Source organism: Protomyctophum bolini (genome assembly GCF_963924005.1).
Source record: "Protomyctophum bolini genome assembly, chromosome: 13".
NCBI classification, from domain to species: Eukaryota; Metazoa; Chordata; class Actinopteri; order Myctophiformes; family Myctophidae; genus Protomyctophum; species Protomyctophum bolini.
In genome coordinates this window covers 32,616,544-32,638,034 of record NC_137874.1, presented here as the reverse complement: position 1 = coordinate 32,638,034, position 21,491 = coordinate 32,616,544, and the positions used below count along the sequence as shown (strand labels likewise).

The 21,491-nt window shown below is 42.6% G+C and overlaps 2 protein-coding genes across 2 annotated transcripts; both read left to right on the top strand.

Annotated features, from left to right (window-relative positions):
* Window positions 1–4,794: 4,794 nt before the first annotated feature.
* Window positions 4,795–6,234, top strand: LOC308327627 (asparaginyl-tRNA synthetase-like; the record flags this gene model as incomplete). Its single annotated transcript, XM_080781149.1, has 1 exon — window positions 4,795–6,234. The coding sequence occupies one exon, from the start codon at window positions 4,795–4,797 to the stop codon at window positions 6,232–6,234; it is 1,440 nt and encodes a 479-aa protein (XP_080637275.1).
* Window positions 6,235–19,081: 12,847 nt separating this feature from the next.
* Window positions 19,082–20,701, top strand: LOC308327626 (T-complex protein 1 subunit eta-like; the record flags this gene model as incomplete). Its single annotated transcript, XM_080781148.1, has 1 exon — window positions 19,082–20,701. The coding sequence occupies one exon, from the start codon at window positions 19,082–19,084 to the stop codon at window positions 20,699–20,701; it is 1,620 nt and encodes a 539-aa protein (XP_080637274.1).
* Between the last annotated feature and the right edge of the window lie 790 nt (window positions 20,702–21,491).

The window sequence follows — 21,491 nt, the reverse complement described above, 5'->3', positions numbered from 1 at the left end:
ATCTGCTGTCGAGATGAAACCACCTAACTCCATTTTTTTAGGAAATGAAAGAGTTTTTCCAGGAGAAAAAACCCTGTATATTTTTAAAACAAAGCAATTTGCCTCATCAACGTTGGTATTGTGACTTTATATGGTAACATGTCAGTCCCCCTTTATACAGTATATTGCCAATTACTTGCACAAGAGGGTGAGGGGTTGGGGAGTTAGCTGCTTTAGCAGACAATTTGATGGGTCCGATGGAGTTAAGAGCTTTTTAATATTTTTCATTGGTTAAATAGGTGGTTTCCTCCCCTTCCCACAGGGATGATATCAGATTTGTCCTCATCGTTGTTTGATTATATCAGCTAGGGCTTTAAAGCTATTTCATGTCATATGGACTGCCAAACTGTCTTCCATTAGTCCATGGACCCATATTTAAAAATATTCTGTCCCAGGGACCGTGATATAAAACGCATTTCTAGAATTGATTCATACAAAATAACTGCCTCGTAGGCATATTCTGAAATAGGATTTAGGTAATTCCATTTCTTTATTTCATGAAACAAACAAATGGAATCCTGACCTAAGGGGATGAAAAATATATTAACCATAGGAGGGAAAGGGGCTGTTTATTTTGATTGGCTGGCAGTGAGCAACCAACCAACTTTCTCTCGCAAGAGGCCACAACCCATTTTCTCCCTCTCTCATACCTCGCAGCCAATATAGCCCTTTCCTGGGTGAACATTGCATGCAGTGGTGAAAGGTAACGAGGTATACATTTACTCAAATACTGTTCATTTATCAAGAACCTTTGCTTTTTTTCAATACTTTATATACTCTAGGCTATATGCTTTCCATTCATGGCTATCACTGATAGCCACTGTGAGTAGGCCTACCATTTGATGCCAGCACGTTTGTACTGTATAAGTGACATTTTTAATACAGGATGCTTACTACTACAGTGCTTAAAACCTTGTGGTTTTAGTGAATACATGTGTACTTCTGTCCAATCTGTATGGGTAATATAATTTACACAATTCCGACAGCTGTAGGTGCGGCTTCAGTTAAGGTGGATCACCACCCACCAGGCAAACCATTTTAACAAATACTTTACACTGATAGCCTACCTGATGTAGATGTTTTCTGGTGGACAAAAATCACGGCACCATCTTTAATTCACATTTCTATTTTTTATCTCTCACGTATTTCTGTTTACTCTCCAACTTCACGTTCACTCCCTACGTCTCTCTGCTCAATCTTCAAATCTTCACGTTCCCCGTTTTAATTATAAATCTTTCCGTAGTTGCTTGATATCCCGTCTCTGTGCGTGCTGATACCACAGCATGTACAAAACAATTTACCTCCCGTCCAAACACGTGCAGAGTGTTAGAAATAGCAGATCTACAAGCTCACAATGTACGCGCGTGCTGCGACGTGTTGAGAGCTTGTAGATCAGCTATTTTCGGAGTGCATGCAACCCTGCACTCTACTGGAGATGCGGTGTAATGGGCATGGATTTCGAAACAAATTAGTTCAATGCAAAATGTTGCGTTCAAACAAAAATAATAATCTCCTGAATGCTGCCTTCCGGTATGGCATGGAAAGGAGAGGAGGGCATTTGCATTTCTTTCACTGTAGTAAATGTTGCATTCGTGGTCTGGAGAGGGCAGTTTTTGTTACAGACGAGTAAAAGGGCAGGGGCCCAAGCCCCCTTTGATGTCTTTGTGTGCACGTCCCTGCTCCAGTCTGTTCTGTCCCGCTGCGGTGACGCAACTCTCCTACCTTGCAGGGAGCATCGTGCACTCATTGTTTTAAGGTGCCAACCAATTTAAGGTTGCAACACAAGCAGGCAAGTTCAAATAGCCCCCCTGGTAAAGAATGAAGGTTCAAATCCGGGGTATAAGTGAGCTTTTTCCCCTTCCTGTGTGACTGCCACATGGATTAAGTGTGTTGTGGTGCCATTTGGGACCTCAGTACATTCACTTCAGAATGGCATGAAAGACCTGTCCCTGTGGGCTATGGGAAGAACAATGTGCGACAGATAAACAGAGAATAATGTCTGCGGCACAGTGCCAGAGCACGGGTGTCGTCTGGGTTCCCAGGGGATGGCAGTACCACCGCCTAGCATTCACATTTAACCTCAAATTCTGTGTTTTAATTCCGGGTGCCTGCCATGCAATGGCAGAAACACAGGTTGAAATCCGAAACACATACTTGATCGTAATTCTGGGTGCCTTCCATGCAATGGCAGAAACACAGGTTGAAATCCGAAACACATACTTGATTGTAATTCTTTGTGCCTTCCATGCAATGGCAGAAACACAGGTCGAAATCCGAAACACATACTTAATCGTATTTATCAATACGCGAATAATAATAGTTAGTAGTTCCACTGTAGGCTTGCATATTTCTCTGTACTATTGTTGAAGCGGCATACATTTTTACCACACATTCTCATTTCTCAAGTTTGAGACATTTCATACATTGTAATGTAGGGACTTATACTCAAGTGAATTTGTTATTATTTTTCCACCCTTGATAAGTGAAGCCAAAACTAATCTGTGTGATACTGTAGATTTCATTAGGAGTTAGGACTGTTTTATTTCTCCCCGTTTGGCACACCATATACGTTGGTGGCATATGCGTTGCTTTGACAATCCATTTCAGAGTCACTACAAAGTAAAGAAGACATTCTACATAGATGTACAATTCCGCCTACTGTAGGTATGTGTTCAAATGACTATCTCATATTGACATTCAGTCTTTTCTAGAATGTAGAGGTATGTCCTGGCTTCAGGTATGCCAAGTTTTGAACCTCTCAGAGCTTCCATTGTGAATCTACATGACTTTAAGTGCCTCAACCCCCAGACGGACAGGCTTTATTTTTAGTTTAGGGTGTATAACAATATATATCAATTTCCCCACTTTTGCAGTAAAATATTTTTTCCATTTCATGTGTGGGTGGCCTTAGAGATGAGGAAAAACTATGTTGTGTCTGGTTTTACCTCCGGTAGGGGTATCTCGAAAACTAAAGCACTTAGCTGTTCGTCACAGGACTATTATCTCTAAGGGAGATGCCAGCCACCCGTCGGAGAAAACTCATTTCGGCCACTTGTATTCGCGACCTTATTCTTTCGGTCATGACCAGGGGGGCAGTCAGACAGACAGATATTTTGTGAAGCCACTGAGGAAATTGGGATTTCCTGAAAGTTCATATAATGGCCTGTTGTGGTTCTGTCATTGGACCCAGAAAAACCCATAGCCCCATAGAAGTCCATGTATTTGGTCCCAACTTCACCTAGACTGTATTACCTTAATAAACATGGTCATGAATACTTTCTGCTTCCAGTCACTAGTTTAAAGTCTCATTTCTAATGTAATAATATTCTTTTTGGAAAATGATGGTCCCATGTATTAAAAAAATGACCATAAAGTCGCGTATGTTCTGAGGGGCGTGGCTACCGTTACAGTCTATGATCGGGATGCCCCTCCCACTCGAGTCAAAATAAAAACCAACGGAGAAGAAGGGGGGAAGTCCCGCCTCGTTGTCTGGGCCAGCCAATGGCCAGCTGGGCCAAAACGGATCTAGAAAGATGGCGACTTACAATACAAGGACTGACAGGCTTCATTTTACGTTCATGTTAGACCCGGAGAACGCTTTGTCCATATTTTTTACAGTCTATCTATGGTCATGACCCACACTTCATGACTATAGGTGAGAGTAGGGACGAAGATTGCAGTAGTGTAATTATAACTGTGTGTGTGTGTGTGTGTATTTAAATATTTTGAAAATAACAGATCTACAAGCTCACAATGCTACAAACACTATAGTATTGGTGACCCTTTGTCAGTGTGCATTTGGTGTCAGTGTGTTGGCACAGGAAATATAATGTATTGTAAATTGTGTCTGGATAATCCCATAAGGGATGGGCATGTGAAAGTCAGCCAGAAACGAAAATATCATCATGATCATCATCATCATCATCATACGCATCAAACGGGGCATACGCAAAGTAACCACAGTATACCGCTAATCATGTACAAAATACATATACATAGAGGCATTTCCTTTAATCCACCCGACACCGATCAACATATACGTCACCATCGAAAGCCGTCTCTTACCATACTTAACAATACTACTTTTTTACCTCCAAAAACTAGGTACGTAGCAAATAGCTAAACCTAATAATTCAATATTTCAAATGTTCTTTCACAGAGAAGCTGAGATTTGACAGTTTGTAGCGGTCGACAGTACTTGCGCACTCTGCTTGCGCATTAGTAGGCCATTTATGGCCTACTTGTGTGCAACAAGCAAGTAGGCACTCGACAGAGTGCAGTTCTAGTTCAGTCTAATATCACGTAGGTACTCACTGAAAAAATAAATATGTACAAACTGGTGTCTGGCATCCCACGGACACTTCGCCCTCGTCATGCTGGCTGTTTGTCAGCATTACATCAGAACCAAACTAAACCGTGCCCATCATCATCGATTCATGATCATATATGGAGGTCGACCATTATGTCCGACCATTATGTCCGAATATGGAGTGCGTATGGGTCTGACATCATAGACTGACACATTCATGGATAGTACACATTCATTCTCCCAAATGGGAGAATGAATGACATCACTGAATGTCAATGTCTGCAATCGTGTTGGACCTAAACGAACTTCTGACAAGCACAACAACGGGTACGAGAGCTACAATGAGAACAGAAAGAAGAGTATAATACATTGTATTGATATTTGGAAGAAAACAAGTAGTCTGTTGAGCAGCTTCTTCAGATACAATGTTGTCACGTTTAGTTAAAATGTGCGTTCGTGCACCTAACGTGCCACCGTGTGGTGTCATTCGGCATTACTGTAAGACGACGTCGCCGAGAAAGATCAGGGTCGCCGAAGCACTTTCGGGGACAGAACTGGTGGGAACACAGGTCAAAGTGCAAGGCTGGGTTCGGTCCGCCCGGACGCAAAAGGAAAACCTCTTCCTTCACGTGACCGACGGGAGCACCGTGCAGCCGTTACAGGTCGTTGCCGGTCCTGAGCTGAATGGCGCGCTGCTCACCTTTGGGTGTGCCGTGGACGTCACTGGCAGCCTCGTCAGAAGTCCAAGCCGAAAGCAGTCGGTCGAGCTTCAAGCAGATCACGTTCGAGTGGTGGGGCAGTGTAGCCCTCTGCAATTCCCCTTCAAAATCAAAGAAAGACATGGTCTCGAGTATATTCGCCAGTTTCCTCATCTGAGATGTAGAACAAATGTCTTCAGTGCTTTGCTGAGAATAAGAAGTGAAGCCACTGCGGCCATTCAGTCCTATTTCAGGGAAAATGGCTTTGTGCAAATACACACTCCGGTGATCACATCAAACGACTGTGAAGGGGCAGGGGAGCTTTTTGGAGTTGCGCCCCCTGGCCACGTCACGGAGGAGGGAGAGGAGAGAGATGGCCACTTCTTCTCCGTCCCAGCCTTTCTGACCGTGTCTGGACAGTTGCATCTGGAGGTGATGTCAGGGGCTTTTACTGGAGTATACACATTTGGGCCGACGTTCCGCGCCGAGAACTCCCAAAGCAGACACCACCTGGCTGAGTTCTATATGGTGGAGGCGGAGCTCTCCTTCACACGTTCCTTGGAGGATCTCACCACCGTCATGGAGGAAATGTTCAAGTCAGCCACGGAACACGTCTTGACTCGCTGTGCGGAGGACGTGGATTTATTTCACAAGCACATAGCCGTCGGACATGGGCGAAACGTGGATGCCATGTTGACCAAGAAATTCAATGTGATTTCCTACACCGAGGCAATAGATGTCCTGAAACGAAGCTCTGAGTCATTTACCTTCAAAACAGATTGGGGCTGTGACCTTCAAACGGAACATGAAAAGTATCTGGTGAAACACTGTGGCGATAGGCCACTGTTTGTCACTGATTACCCGTATGAGCTGAAGCCCTTTTATGCAAGAGACAACCAGGATCATCCCCAGCATACAGCTGCTGCTGTGGACCTTCTGGTTCCAGGCGTAGGGGAGCTTTGTGGGGGCAGCCTGAGGGAGGAGAGGCTGGATGTGCTTAGAGCCAGGCTGGCACACGGTGGACTAGAAGACACATATGGATGGTATCTGGACCTGAGGCGCTTTGGCTCTGTCCCTCACGGTGGATTCGGGATGGGATTTGAGCGATACCTGCAGTGCATCTTAGGGGTGGACAACATAAAAGATGTTATTCCATTCCCTAGATTTCCCCATTCATGCCTCCTGTAAAACACATAGGCTACTAGCCTACCTGTATTACATATTTTCTCCATCTGTTTAGTAACTGTCACACACGCACTCGCACACACACAGCACGCAAAGGTGTGTCGTTTTTTTAAGTTTTTTAACTGGTGTTATACTGAACTTTGTTATCTATGAAGCTAAAAGTTTTCAAATAGAATCGCACACAAAAGCACGCATGCACGCACGCAAGCACATGTTCAAGTTTTAACAAATGCCATATGGGTAACTTTCACTTTAAATATATTAATTTTATCTATCTATCTGGTCTACAAGCTCACAACATGTGGTGATGCAGAATATCCAAAACAAATGTAATATAGTATTTGTTATATCTGTAGTATGTGTGTTATATCTTTATGCCTTACTTGTAGATTTGTTTTGTGTTTTATATCTGTCAATTGTTTTTATGTGATCTCGTCAGCATTGCAAATGAGGGGGAACCTCAATGCTCTTTTCCAGAATAAATAAAGGTTTCAATCAATTTGCTTTAATCATAATCTACAGCAAACGCAACGTAAAAGCAACTAAAGCTGTCAAATAACTGTACCGGAGTTGAAAAAAGAACAATATTTGCCTCTGAGATGTAGTGGAGTAGAAGTATTTAGTAGGCCTACCAAAATATATCTAAGAATTGTACTTGTGAGTGATTGAGTGTACTTGCAATCCGCCACACCACACTATGTTTTTCAACGTGAGTTGAGTCACGACTTACGAGTCACGACACAGAGGTGGTTGGATATTGTTCTGACAGGATCACACACCCAGAGCCTAGGGTTCATCCTGTGATCCACTAGATTGGGCTGTGATTTGATGGAGAAAGCTAACAATTATAGGCCCCACACAAGACTGTGCAAGTGCATAATACATTGCTGTCGGGGGGGAAACCTTGAAGTGTAACTTTTCAGCTAAAGGAACGAAAACCTTCTGAAATAGTGAAAATTGTTCTGAGCATTTAGATCAGCTCTCTACTTTCGCTTGATAGAGCTACGAGATACGAGGTTTAAGCTGCAACTTCCCTGTGCTTCATATGGTGTTTCCCTGTTTTACATTGTTCTTCATATGGTGTTTCCCTGTTTTACATTGTTCTTCATATGGTGTTTCCCTGTTTTACATTGTTCTTCATATGGTGTTTCCCTGTTTTACATTGTTCTTCATATGGTGTTTCCCTGTTTTACATTGTTCTTCATATGGTGTTTCCCTGTTTTACATTGTTCTTCATATGGTGTTTCCCTGTTTTACATTGTTCTTCATATGGTGTTTCCCTGTTTTACATTGTTCTTCATATAGTGTTTCCCTGTTTTACATTGTTCTTCATATGGTGTTTCCCTGTTTTACATTGTTCTTCATATGGTGTTTCCCTGTTTTACATTGTTCTTCATATGGTGTTTCCCTGTTTTACATTGTTCTTCATATAGTGTTTCCCTGTTTTACATTGTTCTTCATATGGTGTTTCCCTGTTTTACATTGTTCTTCATATGGTGTTTCCCTGTTTTACATTGTTCTTCATATGGTGTTTCCCTGTTTTACATTGTTCTTCATATGGTGTTTCCCTGTTTTACATTGTTCTTCATATAGTGTTTCCCTGTTTTACATTGTTCTTCATATGGTGTTTCCCTGTTTTACATTGTTCTTCATATGGTGTTTCCCTGTTTTACATTGTTCTTCATATGGTGTTTCCCTGTTTTACATTGTTCTTCATATAGTGTTTCCCTGTTTTACATTGTTCTTCATATGGTGTTTCCCTGTTTTACATTGTTCTTCATATGGTGTTTCCCTGTTTTACATTGTTCTTCATATGGTGTTTCCCTGTTTTACATTGTTCTTCATATAGTGTTTCCCTGTTTTACATTGTTCTTCATATGGTGTTTCCCTGTTTTACATTGTTCTTCATATGGTGTTTCCCTGTTTTACATTGTTCTTCATATAGTGTTTCCCTGTTTTACATTGTTCTTCATATAGTGTTTCCCTGTTTTACATTGTTCTTCATATGGTGTTTCCCTGTTTTACATTGTTCTTCATATAGTGTTTCCCTGTTTTACATTGTTTCCCTGTTTCACATTGTTCTTCCTATGGGGTTTCCCTGTTTTCTATGGTGCTTCCTACAGTATGGTGCTTCCTCTATGCTTGATTGAATATTTTATTAAAAGTTTGGCAATTACGGTTCAATACAAGTTCTGCTAAGGATTTAATCCCAAGAAAACCTGCGGCATGTTTTCAATTCAATTCATCATGTGTGTTCTTCTCTGCAACCATACTTTCGGTAAGCCCTTCCAACCTGGAATCCCTATTTTGGGCATGCCATTATATTATAGGCATTTTCAGAAAGTGAAAATAGTCATCTACAAGTCATTTTGAGAAAGTGAAAATAGTCATCTACAAGTCATTTTGAGAAAGTGAAAATAGTCATCTACAAGGCATTTTGAGAAAGTGAAAATAGTCATCTACAAGTCATTTTGAGAAAGTGAAAATAGTCATCTACAAGGCATTTTGAGAAAGTGAAAATAGTCATCTACAAGGCATTTTGAGAAAGTGAAAATAGTCATCTACAAGGCATTTTGAGAAAGTGAAAATAGTCATCTACAAGGCATTTTGAGAAAGTGAAAATAGTCATCTACAAGGCATTTTGAGAAAGTGAAAATAGTCATCTACAAGTCATTTTGAGAAAGTGAAAATAGTCATCTACAAGTCATTTTGAGAAAGTGAAAATAGTCATCTACAAGTCATTTTGAGAAAGTGAAAATAGTCATCTACAAGGCATTTTGAGAAAGTGAAAATAGTCATCTACAAGTCATTTTGAGAAAGTGAAAATAGTCATCTACAAGGCATTTTGAGAAAGTGAAAATAGTCATCTACAAGGCATTTTGAGAAAGTGAAAATAGTCATCTACAAGGCATTTTGAGAAAGTGAAAATAGTCATCTACAAGGCATTTTGAGAAAGTGAAAATAGTCATCTACAAGGCATTTTGAGAAAGTGAAAATAGTCATCTACAAGGCATTTTGAGAAAGTGAAAATAGTCATCTACAAGGCATTTTGAGAAAGTGAAAATAGTCATCTACAAGGCATTTTGAGAAAGTGAAAATAGTCATCTACAAGGCATTTTGAGAAAGTGAAAATAGTCATCTACAAGGCCTTTTGAGAAAGTGAAAATAGTCATCTACAAGGCCTTTTGAGAAAGTGAAAATAGTGTATCTAGTCTACAAGTTCCCTATTTTATTTGGAATGACGTCTCTGTTTATAGTTTTAATTTCCTCCGTGACGTTAATGATGCCAGTTTCATCGTTGTTCTCAGCTCATTCCAGGTGGAAGGGACTGGGTCAGAGACCTTGGCGTGCGGTCAGCGGGACGCTGAGAACATAGCAGATAATTGTTATTGTACCTGCAGGATAATGAATGTGCATAAATATGATGGGAGCTTGTCTCAAAGTGACCTTATAAATGAACAGATAACAGTGACTCAGCCTGTGCAAGCTTAACCACTTAAGCTCCCGTAGACTTAGAGAACTGCATGGCCTTGTGTTAAAATGGCACTTTTACCAGTTTTTTACCCCCATCATGCACCTCGACAAAAATAGCCGATCGACAAGCTTGTAAATGTGCAATTGTGGCAAATATTTTAACTCTGTTGTGACCAATGGTGTTCAAATGTTTTTAAAATGTCAATGAAAAGGGAGATGCAGTGCTGTTTCCTATCCATATCAGTCAGCTATTATATAACTTCCATTGCTGCAGTAGTAGATTCATGCCATCTTCTGACGCCTGATTGAAAAGCAGCTAAATTGTTGAGCCAAGTCAGGCCACTCCAGGAGAAGGAGAGCAGGAATAAATGAATGTTGATGAGTTAATAACTGATGGGGCGAAGAGAGTATAGGGGATGATGAAACTGTTTTCAAACTGCCAAAGAGAGAGAAAACAAAGAGTCAAAAGGCCAAACGCAAAGAAAAGGCCGTTAAAGGAAAAAGGCAAAGGTGCATGAAAGTGATTTAGATGATTTATTTGACTCTGACAGTGACCGAGGGAGTCTTCTGATTCTTCTAGTCATGGTTGTCAGAAGAGTAATGTCTATATAGTCTTTCACAAATCCACTGTTTCTTGGAATTAACTAAAGCAGGGGTCTTCAACGTTTTTCAGGCCAAGCTACCCCTTAGCTGAGCTAGAGATGAAGCAGAGACCTCACTGGCTCACTATTGTATAAAAGATGACACTTTTTCATAGATTTCATAGATAGCTTCAGACGTTTTTGACAACATCTGTGTTGTGTACATTTTTGTTTTGGGGGGGTTTTGATATATTTCTATTATATTTAATACATTTCAGACATTTAACCACTTAAACTCAATTCTAACTAAGTAAACTTGAGCCCTGGCTCTGTACTTCGTCTGCACTTTTTCCCCCTCTACACCAAACCTCATTGTCAAAATTTCCACCGTGCAAGGTGTTGTGTGCTTGTAGATCTGCTATTTTGGCTAAAGTTCTCCTCAGTACAGGGATGGGTGCATGTGGTTATATAAAGCAAGTCAGAGGCTCATGAGGACCACTTAGGGGTCCCGGACCCCTTGTTGAAGACCCATGAACTAAAGGAGAAAACAAATGTAATTATGAAAGTCCCCAATCCTCCCCTCCCAATCGATGGTTCTTTGTTGATTTAGCTAAGTGGTTCATGGGACAAAGAGGTGCTTTTGGGGCTGAAGGACGCGGATTTGTCACCTCAGGAAATTAGTGCAGGAGGCAAATCAATGAAAATGGACGAAAATATGTCAGAAATAAATATCATATTGTCTCCATCTGTCGGGTGGAAACCTCAAATGTCCCAAAATGTTGCTCGAAACACGTCACTTGTGGATGTGCTATTTTTTATGCTTGTGTGTGATGCTGTCGTATGATCAAGTAGGGCGTTAACTTACAGTATAAAAAAAAGAAAATAAATAGAAAAATGTTAAAATATGCAGATAAGAGTTTTCTGTCAGACAACAATATGAAAACCTTTCTGATAGGGTTTCAGAACATCATCTCTAAATCTTATGTTGCAAGATGTGTTGAACTGTATAATGGTATGGCTTCATTTGCTCAGGAAAGTATATTGTAATGAATTGTGAAATGATGAACAGAAATAACAGACACAAATGGGTGATGAGATGGGCAAAAATACATCAGCAAGTATGTTGATACAAATGACAAATACCCACAAATAATTCAATATACAAAATACGTGTCTGGGAAATGTATTTGAGATACAAATACGTATTTCGAAAATACATGAACATACTGTACATTTTATAAAAGCTCAATTCATAGATTTATTGCCAGATATTAAAGTAATTGCCTATGTCAGAATGTCTAAGAATAAATGTATCATACAGGCTGGCGTCTCCATGCTGGCCACTCCCACATTCTATTCCACCACACTCATTACACACCTGTGCCTACTTCCGCAATCAAGCCACCACCTACAAAACTGGACTCATTCTGCCTCATTCCTTGCTAGAAGATAACCATTGTTACATGTGTGTATTCCTGTTCTCAGTATTTTCTTAGAGTTTTCCTAGTGTTCCTAGATTATTTCCTAGTTTGGATATTGACCTTCTGCCTGTTTTTGGACTGATAGTCTGCTGCCCCCTTGGATTTGTTTGCCTGTTTTGGACTGCTTTCCTGGTTTTGACCTCTGCTTGCTGTACTTCGATGTAAGCCTTTTCCCCTGGTTTTGATCGCTATTAAACTTGTTGCCTACATTTGGGTTCACACCGTGACACAGGCAGAGTGTTGTTCATGGAGCAGGCAGCCAACAATATCTATCACTAATGTGTGAGAGTTTAGGCCAGAGTGACCTTGTTATGTTGAAAGCTAGACAAGGAGAAAAGGCATGAGACTATGACAAGCCGTTTTAACATTTAATACTGTAGCTAGACTGGATATGTATTCCAGATATCTATACTTCAGTTCTTCCTAGTAAAAACTAACGTTTCAGATATCCACAATGACATGCTTCCTATCCAAATATGACTTTTATGGCAAGCCATTTTAACTTTTAATCGAACCACGCTCCTATCTGTAATATATGTTTTACATATCCAAAACCACGTTTCTCCTTGTCAAAACTGCATTCTCACTAGTAATAATAAAGATATCTAGAATTCAGTTCTTCCTAGAAACAATTAACGTTTCAGATATCTACAATGACATTCCTCCTATCAACAACTGTCATTTCTGATATCCATAACCTCATTCTTCCTAGGAGGAATGACATCACGTTTCCCATGCATGTGTATGGGGCTTTTAGTTCCAGATATCTGTAACTGCATTCTGGATATCTAGAATCAACATTCTGGATATCTACAATTGGCAACACGGACAAGGGTATAATTGTAATGTTGATTGTTTTAAAATATGATTTTTATCTAATAGCCTATAGATAGTGACAAATCTATATTTTTATTCTGCTTTTAATCTATTTGTATGTTATTGTTTATTTAATTCCGTGGTTGGCCTAAATGTACTGCTGCAGTCTGGGACATGGGGATGCTGCATTATTTATTAGAAAAAGTACAACAACAAACAAGGCATTGAATCAGTCTCTCTAACCACAGAAAAACAACCTGCCTCTCTGTAAAAGCCTCCAGCGTTTCATTCCCCTGAATTAAAGTTATTACAGATTGGCAAAAAAAATAGAACAATCCATTACTTCAACTTAAAGTTTATTGTCGCATCACAACTTCACAGGTGTCTTTGAAAGAGTCTTTGAAATTATTCTTAGTACAAGCACCCAATGTTTTGCAGTTTCAAAAGCATAGTTTTAAGAGTATAATGAATAAAGAAAGAAACAAAGGGATTTGTAAAACAAGAAGACACAGTGTCAATGCACAATGTCATTTGTACCAACATGGCGGCGCCCATAGACCCCTGTAATGGCGGAGACCGTTGAGGCCTTTCGATGAGGTGAGGCACGATGTTAGGAGCTCAATAACAAAATTGTGCGAGACTCGGAGTATTCACGTTTTTCATGCTAGTGAAGGGTCAGATGGAGTGACGGAAACAACGTCGGGCTAATACTTCCGGTTCATGAGCCGCTTCCTCTTTGGGTCTCTGGGTTTTGTATAGTTTTTGCCTGGCACGGGTAAAAGGGCGCCCGAAGAACAGCCTGGCTTTAAATGTGTTAATGCGAAAAAGTGTGAGAACCACTGCTCTAGGTATGGGTTCATAAACCCAGGAAGGCCTGCATGTAGATAAAGGTGGTAATGCTGCCTGCGTTGTCCTCGACATCTCCTTGACAAAATGGATGTTTGGAGAGTTTTCTACTGTTTACAATCGGAAGAGCTTCAATGCCACGTGTGGACACAGAACTCTCAAATTGGGCAATAAGACATTGTTGTGGAGCATTTGAACGGGGGGGGGGGGGGGGGGGGGGACAGCAGACATTAACGTCACAGCATCATATCTAGCAGGGATGGCGAGATACTGTACACGGAGAAAATGTGCACTGGGAGTTTGTGTGGTTGCTATAAAATGCTATAAAACTGATTTATTTGTTTGAAGTGTACAATTCCAATGCAGGGCACTGCTCTGAAAGAACATTTGGCGCTCTGGGAATCTATATTCAGGGTAAATACAGTAAGAAAGTCACTGATTATAAGTGCTGATGGATGTTCTTTCAGCATTACCATACATTTTAAAACGCACTCAGTTATGAATGGCTGGTGCTGATCCATGCACTGAAGCAGTAATCAAGAAACAAGTGGACCCTGATTACGATTCAAGTGGAAATTGGAAATTGCAGTTATTATTTTTAATCGATAAGCAGTTACACATGCGGAATTTGTTCCACCTGGGCGCTTTTTATTTATTTATTGAATGTTATTGAATTGAGGAATATGGAATATGCATCAGTGCATACTCTTATCTATGGGGGATCCACTCTAATCTAATCAATAGCCTATACATTGTGTCACACAGCAGGTGTTGCATGGAAATACTGTAGCCAACCGTTTCAAAGTCAGAACAGATTTACTGTATCCTCCACCCGTGAGGTGTCAACTGTCAAACAGGGTTTTGGCACTCCAAACCATTTGCATGTAATTGCCTTCAAATCATTGCGAGCGGGGCCTATTTACTTTACTTACATAAAACACCATATCGTGACTCTCTGTCAGGTGGAAACCTCATATATCCTATATATAGCTTTTTTTTCAGGAAACAAAGATCTACAAGCTCACAGCGCATCACTTCGCACCACATTTGGAGCGCTTGGATCTGATACTTTTGATGCTTTTGTGAGATACTGTAGTATGATCAAGTAGGGCTTCAATTATTATTTTTTTAAGTTAGAATATGGAGATATGAGTTTTCCGCCCGACAGCAACCATATGCAGTAGCATATGTGGCCACACCTCCAAAAGTGTTTTCACTCCTGCCCATAAAGTTGCCACTACTGTACGGTGTGTTTGTCGTATATAAACTCAATCCCCACCCGCAACTTCCTCGTGCCCTGATGGCTGCACCCAGCGACCGTCCTGGGTAGGCGACCCAGCCTGGCGGAGACCTAGCTGTGCTCCAAGGAGCACACTTTTCTAGTTGAAAGTTCTAACTGGTTCTGTCCAACACCGGCTCTCCAATAACTTTTCAAACGGTATAGAACATCTATTCCCAAGTTGAGGATAAATAACTTTAAGCGTAGCTTGTTCTTTTGTAAGTTTTCAGCATGCAGTGTTTAAACCCTCGCTGTCCGCTGTGAGCGGAGGCTTTAGCTGGCTGCAGCCTGCAGATGATATGGCTGCCGGCTATGAATAATGTCTGTGAATGAGTAATGAAGAGGGCTTAACCCATTCGGGACGGAAACCCCTTTTGATGTTTTAAACATACTTTAGCATACGAGCTTGTAGCGTGGCACTCTGTGCCACGGTACGAGCTTGTAGATCTGCTATTTTTGAAAAATCTTGAAAATTTGGCGCAAATCTTTGAATACCGGTATATATATTCAGTCACAGCGATCGTTTTTAACTCAAATCTTTGCTTCTGTGGGGTGGGGGGGTTCCCTTGTCCCTGGTCCCTGGAACAACATATTTTCAGATGGGGGTCGGCAGCCAAATGCAGATAATTTTGTGGGGTCCTTGAGATGAAATAGATTGAGAACCACTGACATAGAAACATAGGTTTTTCAGAAAACTGTCATGATTTAGAAGACATTTGTAGAATCAAGTCCTCAGGTCTAAATGGGTTTAAGCATCCGTTCTGTCGGCACCTCGCTCTGAGCGAGGACAAGAAGGATGCGGATGTGTTTTTGACAGGGGATGACAGCCCACAGAGCTACTCAGCCGTATCCCAACCACTTCGTTTGACTGCATCTTTATTTATTTTATTCATTTTTCTATTTATTCTTTTTGCCGTTCATGGAATGTTGTTTTTTATTTTATTTCTCCCACTATATGTGTGGATTTATCTTCTTTTTTAAAAAGTTTTATGATCTCTCTCTCTCTCTCTCTTTTAATTCATACCTTAACACAGCCGAGTACCCCTCAAAATAATTCCCAGGAGATGTGACAATACAGAGGCAAAGTTCAGGTTTATAACTCCACAGAAGAAGTGGCAGAGACAATTACACTCTCAGTACTCTGGTAAATTGCCATCTGCCCCGGCAAAGTCGCACCTGAAATGCCTTTGTCAGCTTATTTGCCAAGCAAAGTCCCCGTTGGCGAGTGGGAGCAATTGGATTCTCAAAGCCAGGGAGTGTCTGTGATTTGTGATTTTGTCAGGTTATATAGAGCAGGCCCATGAGTCCGAGTGTCCCGCTAGAAAACACTGCTGCACACACTGCTGGAAGAAGTACTCCGATATATTTACTTTAGTAAAAGTAGCTTTACCACAATATAAAAATCACACTCGGGTGAAGTGTGGCGGGCACTCTTATCGTCATACATTATCATACATAACATTCCGTGCTCAGCCAATCAAATCGTCTCAACTTTGTCCACACCACACGACTCAAACACACACACAGTTGGCCAATCAAATCATCTCAAATGTGGTACACACAAAGCTGTGTTTGTTGTCAAGAGTTCACTACCTTTTCTGATGAGCACACCTCACAAACATAATTATCAGTTGCTATACCTTTGTTAGAAGATGAAGGATATGTGAGAGTCACGATGGAGCCCTCGAACCAATGTGTTCAAATCAAAAATGTCCATGATGGCATTCGGAACTGTTTTATAAAAGGCAATAACTCACTTTTGAAAAGAGAGAGAGAGAGAGAGAGAGAGAGAGAATGACTGGGGAAGGGGTGAGTGAAGGACAGACGGACAGAGAGAGATGGAGAGGGGTTAGAGGTCATGTGCATCCCATCAGCCCTGAGACCCCCTGGAGGAGAGACATCCATCATGAGAGAGAGAGAGAGAGAGAGAGAAACCCAGAGACAGACAGACAGACAGACAGACAGACAGAGACACTATTATCGTCCCTGTTGGGAGGAAACCTTGTATGTCCAAAACTGACATTTTTCGGGAAATGGAAAACATAACCTGCGTTCCAATGGATCCAACGTAGTTATTATTTAGTCACAAGCTCTTGTTAATCACCTTTACTTCAAAGTAACACATATCTAAGAAAGGGGGGGGGGGGGGGGGATAGCAGAACTACAAGCTCACAGTACAGTATGTTGCATCAGTGTGTTGTGAGCTGCGACAGAGTGCGTTGTGAGCTTTGTCGATCAGCTATTTTCACTAGTTTGAGGGACAGCGACTCAGCGAGTGCTTTTTCCAGCTCGTGGCTGGTGCCGCTGCCGGAAAATTAACTCGCTGTGCGAGTGCGACGGTGTTGTTGACGGTGAAATGCATTTAAGTGCATAAGACAACATAATTATGGAGATACAAGGATTCTATGACGTGAATTGATGAAGTGAGAGAAGAGAACCACAATTAGATTGCAAGTAAATTGCTATCTTCATCTTCTGTTCTGTATCTACGGTAACGTTGCAATTAAGCACTGGAATGCTTGGAATGCTCTTGAAACAACTTTGGGAGAGATTTCTTTCTTTCTTTCTTTCTTTCTTTCTTTCTTTCTTTCTTTCTTTCTTTCTTTCTTTCTTTCTTTCTTTCTTTCTTTCTTTCTTTCTCTCTCTCTCTCTCTCTCTCTCTCTCTCTCTCTCCCATGCACTTTTAATCTAATGGTCCATGTGCAGAAAGCGTTCATTTCATTTAGAAGGCTCAGTGAGTTGTCAAGAGTTTTGCAGTGCAGCTGTGCAGGTTCCACACAATTACATATTTCCCTTCAGGACGCATTAGTATGTATATATTTTTTTGTTTTGTTTCAGAACTCTAGTGGAGAAGACAAAGATTTGGACATGTTGCGTTAGTCAAGTGACAGCACGGTACCAACACTGTTTATGCTATTTATTTTACCGTACCATCATTGTTTGTAGTGCAACCCATTTTCTTTGAGGTCATTCTGACCCATTTTGAGATTTTGAAGTTGATTTATCTTTGCCTGTGAAGCTCTCAGAAGGTTCCCCTGACATGACATTTCCTAAATATTCGATTCAAATAATCTCTTTTTTGTTTGTCTTTTCATCTGAAACCTTTTCTAAATATGAACTGAGGCATACTTATACTATCCCTGCGTATCTGTTTTCGGTCATAATGACCCAAGCCTCCCTTCCTCCCCCCACGGGAGTGGACTTCATACCTCCAGACAGCCCATTGTTCAATTTTACAGACAATGGATCTGAGGAATGAGGTGTCAAAGTGTCTGCAGACGGTAGCCAATAACATCACAGGAAAAAAAAGGTCTTTTTGACCAGAATTCAGCTTGTGTGGTAGATGGCCTTCTGAGGTCCATTCTACAAAATGCCTTCTAAATCAGTGTATATACTGTATTATATACAAATTCCAAAATATCTGTCGTCCCGTCTTGCTAATAGGAGCAGTTCCTGTAGTACTATACTGCCTTTTGGGCTATTTTTGACAATTACTTTACTCAAGTACTGTACTGTACAAATTTGTACTACAAATTTGAGGTGCTTTTACTTTAATGAAGTATTTCCAATTTCCAGTACTTTTAAGTATTATACTTTTACTCCACTACATTGTGTGACAACTTTGGTCACTTTATGGATTTTGATTAGTATTACAAAACATACATTATCTAATATTGCAAAGGTTTTTTATACATTTGCAAACTTGTGAAATGGGACATTCTGCATAATGAGTCCTTTCTACCTTTGGTAGTTTAAGAACTTTTGATAATGACACTTTTACACACATTAATATTACTCACACCAGTGATCCTTAACATTTTTTATTTCAAGGACTTCCAGTTTGATGCATTAACGCACAGACCCCCTCCCTATTATTAGTAGGCCTACTATATTACTATTTTGATTGTATAAAATCCCCACACTCCCATTTACACTGTAAAAGTGAGAGCGTACACACATTTGGTTCCATTTGTACACGTTCAAAGTTACTTACAGACACACAAGGTTCCATTTGGTTCCATTTGTACACTCTCAGATTTACAGACCCATAAGGGTCCATTTGGTTCCATTTGTACAATCTCAAAGTTAGATGATTTCATAGTTATTAGGTTCCTATAATTATTATGAAATCCTTTAGCTGGGGACCCCCCGTAACCCCACTCAAGGCATCGGCTTCCCTGACCGATAGGTTGGCCAATCGGCTTTGCGGACTGTCTAACCTTTGCATGACGTTTGTCCCGCTTACCCCAATATAGCTAATGGTGTGTGCAATGACATGCCATACTACACACACACAGACGTGCAGTTCTTTCACCGAGCAATTAGACTATTTACGCGAAGCTGATAGAGAAATCCCACACTTTCCTGCAAACATGTCCATGCCAGTTCTCGTGCTGAAGGAGGGGACCGACACGTCCCAGGGCATCCCCCAGCTTGTCAGCAACATCAACGCCTGCCAGGTGGTCGCCGAGGCGGTCCGGACCACCCTGGGGCCCCGAGGCTACGACAAGCTCATCGTGGACAACCGGGGAGTGGCCACCATCTCCAACGACGGCGCCACCATCCTGAAGCTGCTGGAGGTGGTGCACCCGGCCGCCAAGACCCTGGTGGACATCGCCCGCTCCCAGGACGCCGAGGTGGGCGACGGCACCACCTCCGTCACCCTGCTCGCCGCCGAGCTGCTGAAGCAGTCCAAGTCGTACCTGGAGGAGGGCCTGCACCCGCAGGTCATCATCAAGTCGTACCGCGCGGCCACCGCCCTGGCCGTCGCCAAGATCAAGGAGATCGCCGTCACGGTCAAGAAGGACGACCGGCTGGAGCAGCGGCGGCTGCTGGAGAAGTGCGCGGCCACCGCCATGAACTCCAAGCTCATCGCCAACCAGAAGGAGTTCTTCTCCAAGATGGTGGTGGACGCTGTCCTGTCCCTGGACGAGCTGCTGCCCCTGAAGATGATCGGCATCAAGAAGGTCCAGGGCGGCGCCCTGGAGGACTCCCAGCTGGTGGATGGCGTGGCCTTCAAGAAGACCTTCTCCTACGCTGGCTTCGAGATGCAGCCCAAGCACTATGAGAAGCCCAAGATCGCTGTGCTCAATGTGGAGCTGGAGCTCAAGGCCGAGAGGGAGAACGCAGAGGTGCGCATCCAGTCGGTCGGCGAGTACCAGGCCATCGTGGAGGCGGAGTGGGACATCCTGTACGACAAGCTGGAGCGCATCCACACCTCCGGCGCCAAGGTGGTGCTGTCCAAGCTGGCCATCGGCGACGTGGCCACGCAGTACTTCGCCGACAGGGACATGTTCTGCGCCGGCCGTGTCCAGGACGATGACCTCAAGAGGACCCTGATGGCGTGCGGCGGCGCCATCCAGACGTCGGTGGGCGTCCTGACGGACCAGGTTCTGGGACAGTGCGAGCTCTTCGAGGAGGTCCAGGTGGGCGGCGAGCGCTACAACGTCTTCCGGGGCTGCCCGAACGCCAAGACGTGCACCATCATCCTGCGGGGCGGCGCGCAGCAGTTCATGGAGGAGACGGAGCGCTCGCTGCACGACGCCATCATGATCGCGCGCCGCGCCATCAAGAACGACTCCATCGTGGCGGGCGGCGGCGCCATCGAGATGGAGCTGTCCAAGTACCTGCGGGACCACTCGCGCACCATCCCGGGCAAGCAGCAGCTGCTGATCGGCGCCTACGCCAAGGCCCTGGAGATCATCCCGCGGCAGCTGTGCGACAACGCCGGCTTCGACGCCACCAACGTGCTCAACGAGCTGCGCGCCAAGCACGCCCAGGCGGGCGGCGGCGGCACGTGGTACGGCGTGGACGTCAGCTGCGGCGAGATCGCCGACAACTTTGCGGCGTGCGTCTGGGAGCCGGCGATCGTCCGCATCAACGCGCTGACGGCGGCGTCCGAGGCCGCCTGCCTCATCCTGTCCGTGGACGAGACCATCAAGAGCCCCCGCAACGTGGTGGAGGCGCCGCGGGGCAGGGGCCGCGGGAGATAAAACATAAGTTCAAATGATAACGTGTGTAAAATTGTAGAAAATATATATTTAAAAAAATCACACCCGTGTAAAGTGAGGGGAGCTCTTATAAATCATCATACATCATCACATTCCGTGCTCAGCCAAGCAAATCATCACATTCCGTGGTACACACAGACACACAGAAGCTGGGCATAGCAGAGGCTAGCACCCCTCAAAATAATTTTTTTTTTCCTATACAACTTTTAGAAATTACTTACCTGATATCGATAGATGGGAACTAGTTCCGAGAAACGTGCCCCCATCTGACCACTTAGTCCATGCACAAGAAAATAAAAATAATTGTGTGTATATACTCATAATATCCAACCCACCCACTCCTGGGTCTTGACCAAATATGGAGGTTATTGAGAACCAATGAGTTCAGTATGATGTCAAATTGATTATGTCAGAGACTATCTGCATGGCAGACATGCATACTGCATTGAGAAGTCCCCTATCTAATTACTTGTATATGGTGTTTAAAGCTAGTGGTCCTTTTTTTGTTAACTCTTTGTGTTGTTAAAACAACAATAAGGTGAGAACCCATTTATCAGCAACATATGCCATAATATTTTCCCTTTTTGTTAGCCCCTCCCATGTCCAGCTTTTAGTGAGCGTGTGAACACAAACTTTGTCCTACACAAACATTAAATGCCAATGATAATGAATGGCCAGTTTTGAGTGTTTGTAACATTACAAGTTGGACATAGGATGTGATTGGCCCCTCACTTCACACAGGTGTGATTTTTTTTACTGGTAAAAGTAGAGA